The sequence below is a fragment of the Plasmodium chabaudi genome, assembly GCF_900002335.3.
Source record: "Plasmodium chabaudi chabaudi strain AS genome assembly, chromosome: 2".
In the NCBI taxonomy this organism is placed as follows: Eukaryota; Apicomplexa; class Aconoidasida; order Haemosporida; family Plasmodiidae; genus Plasmodium; species Plasmodium chabaudi.
The window spans coordinates 515,996-529,191 of record NC_030102.2 but is presented as its reverse complement, the minus strand read 5'-3'; the positions used below and the strand labels follow the sequence as shown (position 1 = coordinate 529,191).

General features: G+C 22.5%; 2 protein-coding genes and 2 non-coding genes across 4 annotated transcripts; 1 reads left to right on the top strand and 3 right to left on the bottom strand.

Moving 5' to 3' along the window:
- Window positions 1–41: 41 nt before the first annotated feature.
- PCHAS_0212940 lies at window positions 42–113 on the top strand. The gene has a single exon. It is a non-coding gene; the product is annotated as a tRNA-Thr (tRNA).
- Window positions 114–661: 548 nt separating this feature from the next.
- Window positions 662–734, bottom strand: PCHAS_0212920. Its single transcript has one exon. It is a non-coding gene; the product is annotated as a tRNA-Val (tRNA).
- Window positions 735–1,225: 491 nt separating this feature from the next.
- Window positions 1,226–2,009, bottom strand: PCHAS_0212900 (IMP1-like protein, putative; the record flags this gene model as incomplete). The annotated part of the gene is made up of 3 exons (XM_740409.1): window positions 1,226–1,381; window positions 1,594–1,734; window positions 1,830–2,009. The coding sequence occupies 3 exons, from the start codon at window positions 2,007–2,009 to the stop codon at window positions 1,226–1,228; spliced, it is 477 nt and encodes a 158-aa protein (XP_745502.1).
- Window positions 2,010–4,068: 2,059 nt separating this feature from the next.
- Window positions 4,069–7,878, bottom strand: PCHAS_0212800 (AP2 domain transcription factor AP2-L, putative; the record flags this gene model as incomplete). The annotated part of the gene is made up of 1 exon (XM_016799163.1): window positions 4,069–7,878. One exon carries the CDS (start codon window positions 7,876–7,878, stop codon window positions 4,069–4,071), a length of 3,810 nt encoding a protein of 1,269 aa, XP_016653117.1.
- Between the last annotated feature and the right edge of the window lie 5,318 nt (window positions 7,879–13,196).

Sequence of the window (13,196 nt, the reverse complement as noted above, 5' to 3'; positions counted from 1 at the left end):
AATATTAAAAAAATAAAGTTTTATCACAACAAATTATCATTGCCACCTTAGCACAGTGGCAGTGCGTTGGTCTTGTAAACCAAAGGTCGGGAGTTCGATCCTCCCAGGTGGCTTGTTTTATATATAAAAAATATATTATAAAAATTTGTTTTCTTTTAATTTATTTTTTTATATTTGCAATCATTATATAAAAGATTATTATAAATATTATTTAACCAGTTTAATTACTTGAAGCTTAATTAAAAAAATATAATAATAAATAAAGCAAAAATATATATTTCCAAGCTTAAATTATGTTATATATTATTATACGGAAAATTATATGGTTTCGTAAAAGATTAATCCTTATCATTAATGCTAATGCAATAGTAACCTTTACAATCATATTGTTTCAATTTCCACACTTTATAATATGCTCATATTCTCCATTTATATTCTTTTGGCATTTCTATCATTATTATATTAATTTCAAAGAACGAGGTTTGATATAGCAAATTAAAATTATTCAAATAAAAAAAACATTTGATAAATAAAAAGCATAACCAAATGATGTAGTATAAAGTAATAATTTATGCTTCAAATGGATTTAACTTCGTTTACATAAAAATAAACATATAAATTTTTTTATGTATTATTACCCATTTTTTTTTATATGAAAAAATACGGGCACCGAGGATCGAACTCGGGATCTCCTGCGTGTAAAGCAGGCGTCATAACCACTAGACCATGCCCGCTTATTATTTATAGTTTTCAATAATAAATATTATTTTTATTGTAATAAATAATTATATTTTTTTTTCGATATAAATTAAGAGCATTAATAATTAAATATTTTTATTAACTTATATAATTATATACATAAATTAATATATGTATTTATATTATACATGCAATGAAATACTATAAATTAAAAAAATATATACTCTTTTTATTATGTATGTTTCTATATATAAAAATGTATGCACATAAAAACTAATAAAAGGATTGAAATACCCCTTTACATAATATACTTGTAATACATTATTTTTTGAGGATATATTTTTTATAAATTCGTTCATCAGGCATAATTAACATAAATAAATAATTAATATTATACGCACGTTTATTTTTCAAGTGCGGCAGCATCATATAGCACTTTTTACGATGTGGTTATTTTTTAAATAATTTAATTTATATGTCCATAAAAGAATATAAAGATAAAAATATATATAAATGGTAAATATTCCTAGAAAGAAATACTAGCGCCTTCAGAATTCCCTTTACCCACAAACATGTCCTTGGACATTGTTTTGACTTGTAACGAACTTGATCCATATGGTAAAACTGTCGATGCATCGACGCCTTCTAAATCGAACGATTCTCCGGATTTAAGTTGAACAACCTGAATTATATCATTAAAAAATCCGCGTATGTATATACTTACACAATAAACAAAATACACATGCATACAAAGCTATATATGATCACATATATCTCCCAAAATATAATGAAAAGGAGATTTGAAAAATTAAAAACGATGTAAAATAATTAGAGTGAATATAATAGACACGTAGAATCATTATAGTTACATAGTTTTAATGTTTAAAAACTTACATTGTTTCCTTTTAAAAAATATATATTAACTTTTATAGGGAATCCATTTTCTAAGTATGGTAATAATGTTATTTTTCCTTTTATATCTCTTGCCTCTTTGATAAATTGGCAAATTCCTGAAAAAAATATCTTTTTATCCGACTACAAAATGAAAACAAAAAAAAGAAAAAACATAAATATAAGTGAAAATTCCAATATCATTATTATATTTTATGTTATCTTTCTTAAATAATAACCTGTAAATTTCTAATGAGTTCATATTTTCCATTGTTACAGGTAAATTTAAATTCTGGAACATTTTTCGTAGGTTTTATATATAGCAAAGCATTCTCTACTTTCTCTTTCTTCCATGCAATAAATAACGACCCGTTTGACGCATTATCAAAAATTAAATAAGCTCCTTTATTATCTGACATGATGGATATAAAATAAATTTAAATATTTTTCGTATTATTTATTTATTATTATATTTTTAAACTATACATAAATTAGTACAAATATCATTTATCTGAATTCATATAAAAATACAATACATTAGTTTGCATAGTTGTTATTATTTATGCACAGATGCACAAAATTTCTAATATATATAAAAATCTAAAGAATATAATTAAAGATGTAAAATCGATATTATCGAAATATAGTTTTGAAAATATACTAAAATCAATTATAAAAATCGAATTAATCAACAACCAATAATTTATTTTACAATAATGCAAAATATTGTCTAAATGAAAAGAAATAAAAAATAAACATAATACAGAGCATTTAAAAAATAGGAATAAAAATGTATCCAAATAGATACATAGAAATATCCCCATGCACATGCACGGTTAATCTATTCGACGATCCAATTACGCAAATACATTTGCTTTAGTTTCATTACGATATCTATTTTTAAATATAGAAAATATATTTTTTTAAGTTAATGAAATATATATTGTTACATGAATAATAATAAAATAAAAAATACAAAATGAACTACGTTAATTTATATAAATGGACAATATTAATGAAAAGTATACTGCCAATATGATATAAATGTGAATGCTTTTGTCTTTTAAAATTGCATTTCACAATAAATAATTAGAATTATACATCATATTTTAAATAGAATTTTAAAATAAATGTATTATATAATCAAATAAAATAAATTAAAAATAATGCAACAATATGAAAAGTAATACATTTTATTAATATTATTATGTTATAAATTATATATTATACGCTATACATATTTGCACATAAAATGCATAAAATTATTTAACGCCTTTTCACCCACATTTTATATTGTATACCTTTTATTTGGTTTGATACATTCCTACAGCACAGTGCCATTTGGATTTTTCAATATAGGCAAATAAGTACAGACAATAGTTTATGTGTATTAAAAAAAAACAAATAATGGGAAAATATATTGTATCAGGCGCTTTCTTTACCCTTTTGAGCACTAATTAATGTATAAAGAAAAGACATTAACTTGAATAATACTCATTTAATATGTATTAAAGCAAATGCATTAAAGAAAAAAAATATATATTTACAGATTATTTCTATTCTAAAATATTTGTTAAACCTTTTTAATATTTATCTTTTTTTTATCGTTATATATATAAATATATTTCTTTAAACAAAATTCATTTAAAGTGATGTGCTAATGAATTTCAATATTTGGAAGTAAAAAATTGCTTTATTTTTCATATATCAAAGTCGCTATAAAAAATGTAAAATGTGTAACATAAATAATATATGATCACCATAATTTACGATCCTCGGCATTTTTTATTTAAATTTATCATGTTTTATGCATTAATCAATAAAGATATTTCGTTACATTTAAATGCTTATTTTTAAAAATATAAAATATTCGGAATACTATAATATATTAGGCAAAATACTTGCCCTGAAAGATATAAGCATCCAAATTAGTTATTTAGCGTAATTGATGCACTATAGTTTTGTGGTATATTATCATGTATTATGGAGCATGTTACACATTGCTATTTATTCCCTACAAAAAAATAATAAATCATGCAATAACTTTCAAAATATATCTCAATAGAAAGTATGCAGGCATATTTTTTTAAAAACGTGTTTCCTTATCCCCATTTTTAAAGCTAAATTTATTTTTTAAGTAATTATAATTATTTTATTCCGTGTTTTTTAAAATGTGTGTATTAGATATGCACATACACATAAGGTATTACTTTTAATTTGTTAAAAAAATACAATAAAAAAGTAATTGACAATAAATATAATAATGAATAAAAAAACATGTAAATAAATAAAAAAAATTTGTATACTTTAAAAACATGTTTTTATAAAATAAAGGCAAAATATGCCTCACTTGTAAAAAATTAAAGTGTTTAAACTTATATATATAGTGCGGATGTATAGCACACGTGATCCCTCACGCATGCATATGTACGTGCGCGTGGCTATTTTTTGTTCCATCCCTTTATGCCGTCTTACAATTTAATCAATTTTATGGTTAACTTCGCCAGAAAAAAAGGAAGACCATTCTAATGCCTCAATAATGCATAATTGTTTTTTCAAAGATACATTATGTGGTAATGTGTGGTAAATAATAAATTTATGGAACAAAGATATATAAGGCTGCAATTGAGATATATTTGTGACAGAAGTAACAAATTTAAAATGCTTATCAATTAGTGTATTATAATTTTCAAATTTTTCAACATCAATTAATTTATGTTTAATTTCTGGTAACGATTTATGCTTTATGTTGCTTAAAATCATTTCAATAGCTTCTTGTGTGATTTTTAAATATTGTTCATTTGATATTTTACTTTCCATATTGTTATTATTATTAGTAGTTTTTGCTTGCTCCATATTATTATGATTGTCCATAGGTGAATAATCAGCATTATCTTGGATTTTCATATTGTGCATATTACTTTTTATCTTATTGCCATTTACGGTATTTCCTACTGCATCCATTTTTTCCAATGCATTTTTATCAAAATCGAATAGTGCGCTTAACTCTTCTTTTTCCTCTTCTGTTAAACCTAATCTTTGTTTAAGTAAAAATTCATAATCTTCTTCGGAATTTATTTTTTCAAATGCTCTTCTGCAATAAATAGCTCTATCTCTTGCTTCATAAAAACCTAGTTCATCGATAGAAAATTTTTTATGTACAACAAATGTACTTACCCAACTCTGTGACATTTCATCATAAGCTACACCTTCACAACGTGGCAATTTCGACGCTTTTTTAATATGAGATGTGCCATTAACTTTTACTTGATTCCATCGATTTCTTGGCTGGATTTCGGGCAAATTGAAAAGCTTCTCAGCTTGTTTTCTACAATTTATTGCTCTTTCTCGAGCATTTTCAAATCCATATTGGCTTATAGGAAAATAATGCTTATGGTATTTTCCGTCAATTTTCCAATGGGCTATCCACCTTTGTCTATTTTTATCAAAGCAAACACCACCAACTCTTGTTATTTGTGATACTTTATTTAAAACTTCTTTTTTTTCTTCATCTAAACTTTTGCTACTTCTTTCCAATTTTGTTTTATTTCTTTTTTTTATTATTTTTTTTTTAACACATGTATCTGAATCTTTATTATTAATATTTAATAGATTTCCTTTCATTCTTAATAGGTTAGATTCATATGACTCATCACCATTTATTAATTCATTTTTAATATTTATATTATTTCCGTGAAACATTAAATCATTTTCATTATATATATCGCTTTTCATTTTATTGTTGTCATCAAGGGAGTTATTTGAAATTCGCTCTTCATTTGTGCTATATGAATCCCTTTTAGCATCACTAGTATTATGCGCTTTATTATTATCTAAGTAGGTTTCAACATATGTGTTCATATTATTATATCCATTATCACTATGACAATTTTCATTTGTTAAATTTCCAAACGTTATTTCTTCGTCCCTCGAATTACTTTTGGCATTCGGCATATTAACACTGGTTATTGTTAAACCTTCATCACTGTTTAAAAACATATGGTGATTTTCTTCATAATATCCATTATTACTATTATTTGCGCTAATGTTACAACTGTTTTCAAAATAATTTGTACTTATTTCACTTTTATTTCCATTAAATGGATATTTGTTAAAATTAGGCATTTCCCCATTTAATATTTTCTTCGAATCAATATTTTCACAATCAAAATTATCAACATATTTAAATTTATCCTTTATTATGTTATTTTCATTAGTACTACTATACCCTTCATTTTCATTGCTATAATCATGGTCCCTAGTTTCATCATTATTAGTGTCATCATTTTCCTCATTCTCTTCATTTTCATCATCATCATCGTCATCATTGTTATTATTATTGCTTCCATTATCATCATCGTTGCTACCATCGTTATTGCTGTCTCTACTACTTCCATTATCACCACTATTATCATCATGATGGCCCCCAGAATTTCCACTATTATTACTTCCGCTATTGCGTTCACTATTTCTTTCACTATTACCATCACTATTCTGCTCGCTATTAGTTCCATTATTGCTACCTTCATGATATTCACTATTTTCACCACATTGTTTAACACGATATGATCCCTCTTCAAATTTATATCCTTTTTCTTTACTATCAAAAACATCGTTTATTTGATCAAATTTGTTTTCTAGCATCTTCGAACTACAATTTTTCCAATTTCCAGAATTTACATTGTTTCTAATATCCTCTAAACACAAAATCGTTCTTAAGAAAAATGTTTCAAAAAAGTCATTTTCATAATTACACTTTTTATTTGCACTAGAATTATTATTAAATCCAAGATACATTCTAATCAAATAATTATTTAATCTTCTTTTTATTATATTTATAGCATTTCCTCTAAAACGCAAATTATTTTTCACATTAAATTTGTGCAATGTAAAAACAATATAATCTTCCACACACTGGTTCATTTTTTTTATAGATAAACTATCTATTATTAGAGAATCATTTTTATTACCATACATATCTGCGGATTTTAAGACTGAGTTACTTCTTGAACGCTCCATTTTTGTGCTTATATTAATGGCATTTCTATATTTTCGAATAGGATTATTAGACTTTCTTACATTTGATATTGTTTTTAATTTTCTTCCCTTTTCAAAGAGGCATATCATCGATGATAATATTCGTTTAATTCCTTTCTTCAAATTTTTATTTGTATATAAAGATGTATAGCTCCTGATGTGTTTTTTTAAAGAAGTATATTTAAAAGGATAAATAGAGTGGCAAACAGTATTACAAAATACGTTGGATTTCATATTGTGCATGGTGTTATGCTCTAATGATGTGTTAATTTCTTTGCCATAAAATAAATTATTTTTATTATGGTTGCTTGTGTTACTGTCCTTGTATATACTGAATGCATTAATCAAATTATTTATCTCCATTTTATCTAAATTGGATTTCACATTTATCACATCATATTTGATTTTCTCTATTATTTTTTTAATGTAATCTTCATATTGAATAAAATTAAGAGCTTTGTTTATGCTTTCATTTAAACCCCATTTATTTATTGGGTATATACTTAAAATAACTTTTTCATTTACCGGATCAAGTATTGTGCAAAGATACGCATTAAATTGCTCTATATAATAACATCCTGAATTGCTTTCATTATTTTTTTGAAAATTGGAGTTTTTAAATAAAAATGATAGGAAGGAATCATATTTCATATTACATAAATTAACGAGTTCGGGATAGTTTTCATTAGCATCGTTATTTTCATATTTTTTTATTTTATCAAAATATATTGCATTATTATTAGTGTTGTTATTTTTTTGGAATATATAAGAACAGTTTGTTCTTTCAAAGCAACTTTTTAATATTTCTCTATTATTATCTTCTTTATATTTTATATGATTGTTAACATTTAAATTATATAATGTATTAGTCATATTATTTTTTGATAAATTAGCTTCCTTGTGCTCTTTATTGAAATATTTTAATTCAATATCCTCTTCAATTAAAAAGACAAATAATGATATTTCATATCCATAAAAAACTTTACCATCGATATGAAATAAATATGGTGCTTCTTCGTTTTTTTCACATTGGTTATCTATTTTATTCCTTGAATATTTTGAATTAATATTTGAATAATGCTTTAAAAAGCAAAACAAATAATTTGGTATTCTTAATGTTTTGTGCTCATTATTTTTAATATCTATCAGTTTAATGTTCTTTACATTATTTCTAACTTGATCTTCGAATTTCCACTCTGGGGGAAATATATTATATTTGCTTAAAACGCTATTATCTACAATTGATACCATTCTGCTATACTGTTGTTTTATTTATTTTACAACAATTCGAGATAATATATATGTGTGTGCTGTGTGCTATAAATGCATGGATATATATTTGAAAGATAAATAGATTTCTTTCAAATTCGTTTGTTATTTTTAGATGCAATTACAAATTTAATTGAGAATAAAGACATATATTATATATATGCATAATAAAAATAAATTCAATTTGAATTAATATCAATATATAAACATATTATTTTGTTTAATGAATTACTATGCTCATATTTGAATTATTTCAAAAATAAATAAATAAAATAATAATAGCCATTAAAAAAAGCTATAAAATAATCATATTATTCATTATTTTATTTATTAATGTGTATTTATTAATTACACAGCATTTGATGAATTTACAACTATGCTTCTATATATATTATCGTTTTAAAATAATATGCAAATGTAATACATTTTAACATATGCACATATATAAATTGACACAAGTTCGTATGAATCTTATTGATTCATTTTGTAAAATATAAATATTTTAAAAAAATTAAAAATAGATTTTAAATGATAAAAAAAAATTAAAATGTGTGTTACTAGTTTCAAAAGATGCCGATCTTGATGAACTAAGAATGTATCCACACATGTATTATAATAAAAATATATCTATATACTTAAGTAGCCATAAATAAATGAAAGATGAAAACAACATGTATATATATCAACTGATATATGTGTATCGATGTATATCTTCCATATAAATTAATTAGTATGTAGGTGTATATGTATAGACATACAGATATACTTCACATACAATTTTATGTATTTATTTTATGCATAGTGCTTACACATTATTTGCCAAAGTAAAATTAAAATAATTAAATATAGATATGTTATTAATAAATTAAAAAATTAATTTAATATGCAAATAGTGAAAGTGAAACAATACATATATACACACATCATACACATATGTGTATGGCTTTAAAATTAAAAGAGTTTAAATCTTGTTATTTCTCTCGTGGATGTGTAAACATGTATTACATTAAATCATGCTCTGTTTTAAGCAATTTTAACTATTTTGTTATTCACTTTTACACTTATTTCTTAAAAAACAATGATAGTGGTATATAGATACTATAAATCAAGTAGTGTATTTAATTTAAAAAGGGCTGTAACTCTATGTATTAAAAATAATAAAAGATCTTATAATTAATTCATATGGTATAAAAATGACATAAGTAATATACACATATGTATACCTTATACATATAATTGCATTTATAATTATAAAATAAAAAGTAGTGTAAACTTATTTAAAAAGAATTAAAAATATATATTAAAAACTTATAAAGACAATTTTCATAATATATATAATGAAAAACTATATATATAATAGCTATATGCAATTCTCAAGAAATTTTAATTACGTGAGCATTATGCATTTTCCTGGTGTAACATTTCACAATTTAAAAAAATTAATGTGATTCTTTAATTAAATATAAGAAAATTAATAAAAATATAGAGATATATGTATTAGCTTATTATATATAAAGAAAGGTATAATAAATATGGAAATGAAATAATATACATATATCAAAATATGTAAATACATGCACATGTGAAGATAAGTGTATACTCTCTATGGATCATGTATTATATATATATGTATAGGTATAAGATTAATTATTTTAAAGCGATTGTGTTTTGGCTTTTTTGAAATGAAGGGAGTTTATTACTATTCTTATAAGATTACTTAGTAATATGTACATGTAAATAGAGCATGACAATATGAAAGAAATGTATAACACAAAAATATATCATAAATTTAAAAATAAAAACATAATTTAATATATATATAACATTTCGATATTTGTGTAAAAAATAAATAATGTACATTTAATAACAATATAAAGTTAGCATGAAAACAAATATCTGGAAATAACGATTGTGTGAAAATTTTTAAAACATAAATGCAAATATCCAATTGCATGCATTAATTTCAACATACGTTATTTGTAAATGTATATAATATATTTTTCACCTAAAAAATATAATATGTAAATCAATATAAAAAATGCACGTAAAACACATAAACATATATTTGTTTCCTATTTTTTTATAATTCTCTTCTTCGCCTGATTCAATCTCTCTGACATTTCCTTTTTTAATTTGGTGAAATATACATTACAGCTTATTTCCTCATATAAAAAATATTGCTTTTTTCAACACTGCATGTTTTTACATAAATGCACAACATATAAATGCAAATAATACAAACAATATATGCATTAATAGATAATTTATATTTCATTAAATTTGTGAATTTGTATACACATTTATATATATTTAATTTTGCAAACTTTATAACTAAACATGTATAACATTTTATGCAATTAGTGGAAAAGTAAGCCCACTTAATTTGCCATTTTTTGCATTTATAAATATATGGAAATTTTTAAAAACTCCTATATTTTTAATAATAGCCAATAGCCTCTTTAAAAATTTCACATATAAATTACATTATATATAAATATTGGTTTCTTTTAATCTTAAAATTGCATAGATATATTACGAATTAAAAATATAAATGAAAAATGCAATTAATTATTTTGTATACACAACATTATAATAGCAGCAGTTTGCCCATTCGTGTTTCAAAATAAATTATATAATAAAAAAAAACTTATATACTTTTTCCACATTAATATAATTAATTAAATATTATATAAATAAAATTTTACAATTTTATGTGTGCTTTCGGCTTGATAAAATATCTATAAATTATTATTAGGTTAGATAAACGCTTTAAAAAAAGAAACTAAAGAAAATAATTTTCTATGTATAAAAATAGCACGTGTTTTTTCTCTATTCACCAACACACACAAAAAAAAAGTATATTCTATGGTGTGATTTATAATAAAAAGGTAATAATTTTTTTTTTTTTTTTTTTAATACACATAAAAAATTATTATCCTTAGCACAATTTTATAGCTATTATAAATCCCCATTTCCCCAAAATTTCGGAAAAATCATATATTACGTTTTTGCAAATAAAATAAAAGTTTCAAATTAGGTTATGTAAAATAACTCAAATAAATAACATAATTAAAATGGTAAAAAATAGCACTCTTGCCACTGTTATAACACGAATTATTGTAATGTTATAGTTGTCAATTTATTTCTCCTGTTTTATACAATTTTACACAAAAATTAAATTAGTAAAAAAATATAGCAATGCAAGAAAAGTTAAAATTATGTGAATTTTTTTACACATTTAAAAATTTATAATAATTAATCTATATACTTTATATTACTAATAACTATATATTTTGCGAATTATCTATTCATAGAGAAACTATTAATTGCAGCATGATGACCCATATACTTAATCAAATTTTTCTTAATTTCACCTTTTTTTTAACACACTTCTACTAATAAATTAGTACCTGTGTTAATGACCTTTCAACTATTAAGTTTATTTGTAATTTTATAAAATTACACATGATAACATAGATAATTGTGTAACATCTTATAAGGAAATTTATATAATTAATGTGGATATTTTCTTTATTTTTTTACCAATTTTCATAAGTTTAGCATTACATTTTAGTAAATATATATGTTGAATCAAAATTTTAATTTTACATTCTTAAGAGAGGAAACGAAATAATCTTATTATAAAATGCTCAATTATTTGATTTTTTATTAAAATGCGTTTTTTCTTTTTTTAACAAAGGGATTTTTTACCTTAGCGTTTTTTTAGTTAACAATAAATAAAAAAAAAAATTTACTTTAATATAGAGCTAAAAAATAAAATTATTATTGTGTAAATTTCTTACACCGTTGTTATACTCTATATTAGTCCCATTTCCATAAATTCCATGATGCATTTACAACCTTTAAAAATTTAAGTACATTAATTAGAACAAGTGTTTTTAACAAATTAATAACTCACGGAAATTATTTTAATACTATGAGGGTATATTCAATATTTACACACGCATAATTGTGTATATATATTACATTTTAGCATTTATTGTAAAAAATGATAAATATATAGCATTATGGATATTGGCTATGCGTTCAAAAGGATATTACTAAAAAAAGAGGCACATATAAACTTCACGTTATAAAAAATGTTGATTATATTTTTTTATATGTTCACTTAAAGCAATATACACAATAGTGATTAATAGAAATATATATAATGCGAATAAAAAAGTAAATACAAAAAATGAATATCCAAAATATTAACTTCAAGGTTGCGTTGTATATAATTTATTCATTTCACCATGTTGCCATAATTTTAGATATTTTTTAATTTTTGTTTTCCCGAATTTTGATAAATTTAATTAACTTAATAAATTATTAAATTTAATTCAATTGCCGATTTATACTTAAAACCATTCCTTTTATATGTTGCCTTATTATTTTTATATAATTACAGCTAAACAGGTTCGATGAGTTCCGAACATTGCAATTGTTTCAAATTACTTTAAAAAAAAATTTTTGGTATCCTTTTTAAAACAAAGCAAATCAACATAATATATAACTAACCAAAGAATATAAATTTTTTTATATATGTACACCTTAAAAATTAAATAACAGTATCCATAAAATATACACAACAATATACATGGATACCTATATATATATAGGTATTGCTTTTTTATTAAAATAACGCCATATTTTCCACAAGGAAAATAATCAATAATGCTTAGGAAAAAATACGAAAAAAAATAGAATGAAATATATTGAAAATTAAAATGATGTAAATATTATATTATTACTATTTATTTATCCATTTCATTTTATATTACTATTTTACTGAAGAAATATTCTTGAAAAAAAATACCAATAGGTATATTTTTTTTATTCTTTTTGTTTTTTCATATTACATTTTAAGAGAAAAACATCTTTTAATCATAAGTATGAAATAAGATGATAAAAAAGTTTTATGGCGTCATGTACATATTATATCATATACATGTATTTTTTTAAGTTTATTTTATTGCTTTGCATATATTCTTTAAGTAGGGGAATTTATGCTTAGCAAATATATTTATAGTTTGTATTAACATTTAAATAAACAAAAAGTAATTAAAAAGCTGTTTTAATTTGTTGACACAAGTTAATTATAGGAATATATAAAATTGGTTATATTATACACCAATATAATTAATAGATATACTTAAATATCAAAGCATGAATACTTATTTGTACATATATATGTACATACCTAAACATTTAGGCATATATCTATTTGCTACAAAATAAAAATAGAGAAAGTGATTCTTTTTTGTGATGAATTGCAATTTACTATATATACTTAAATA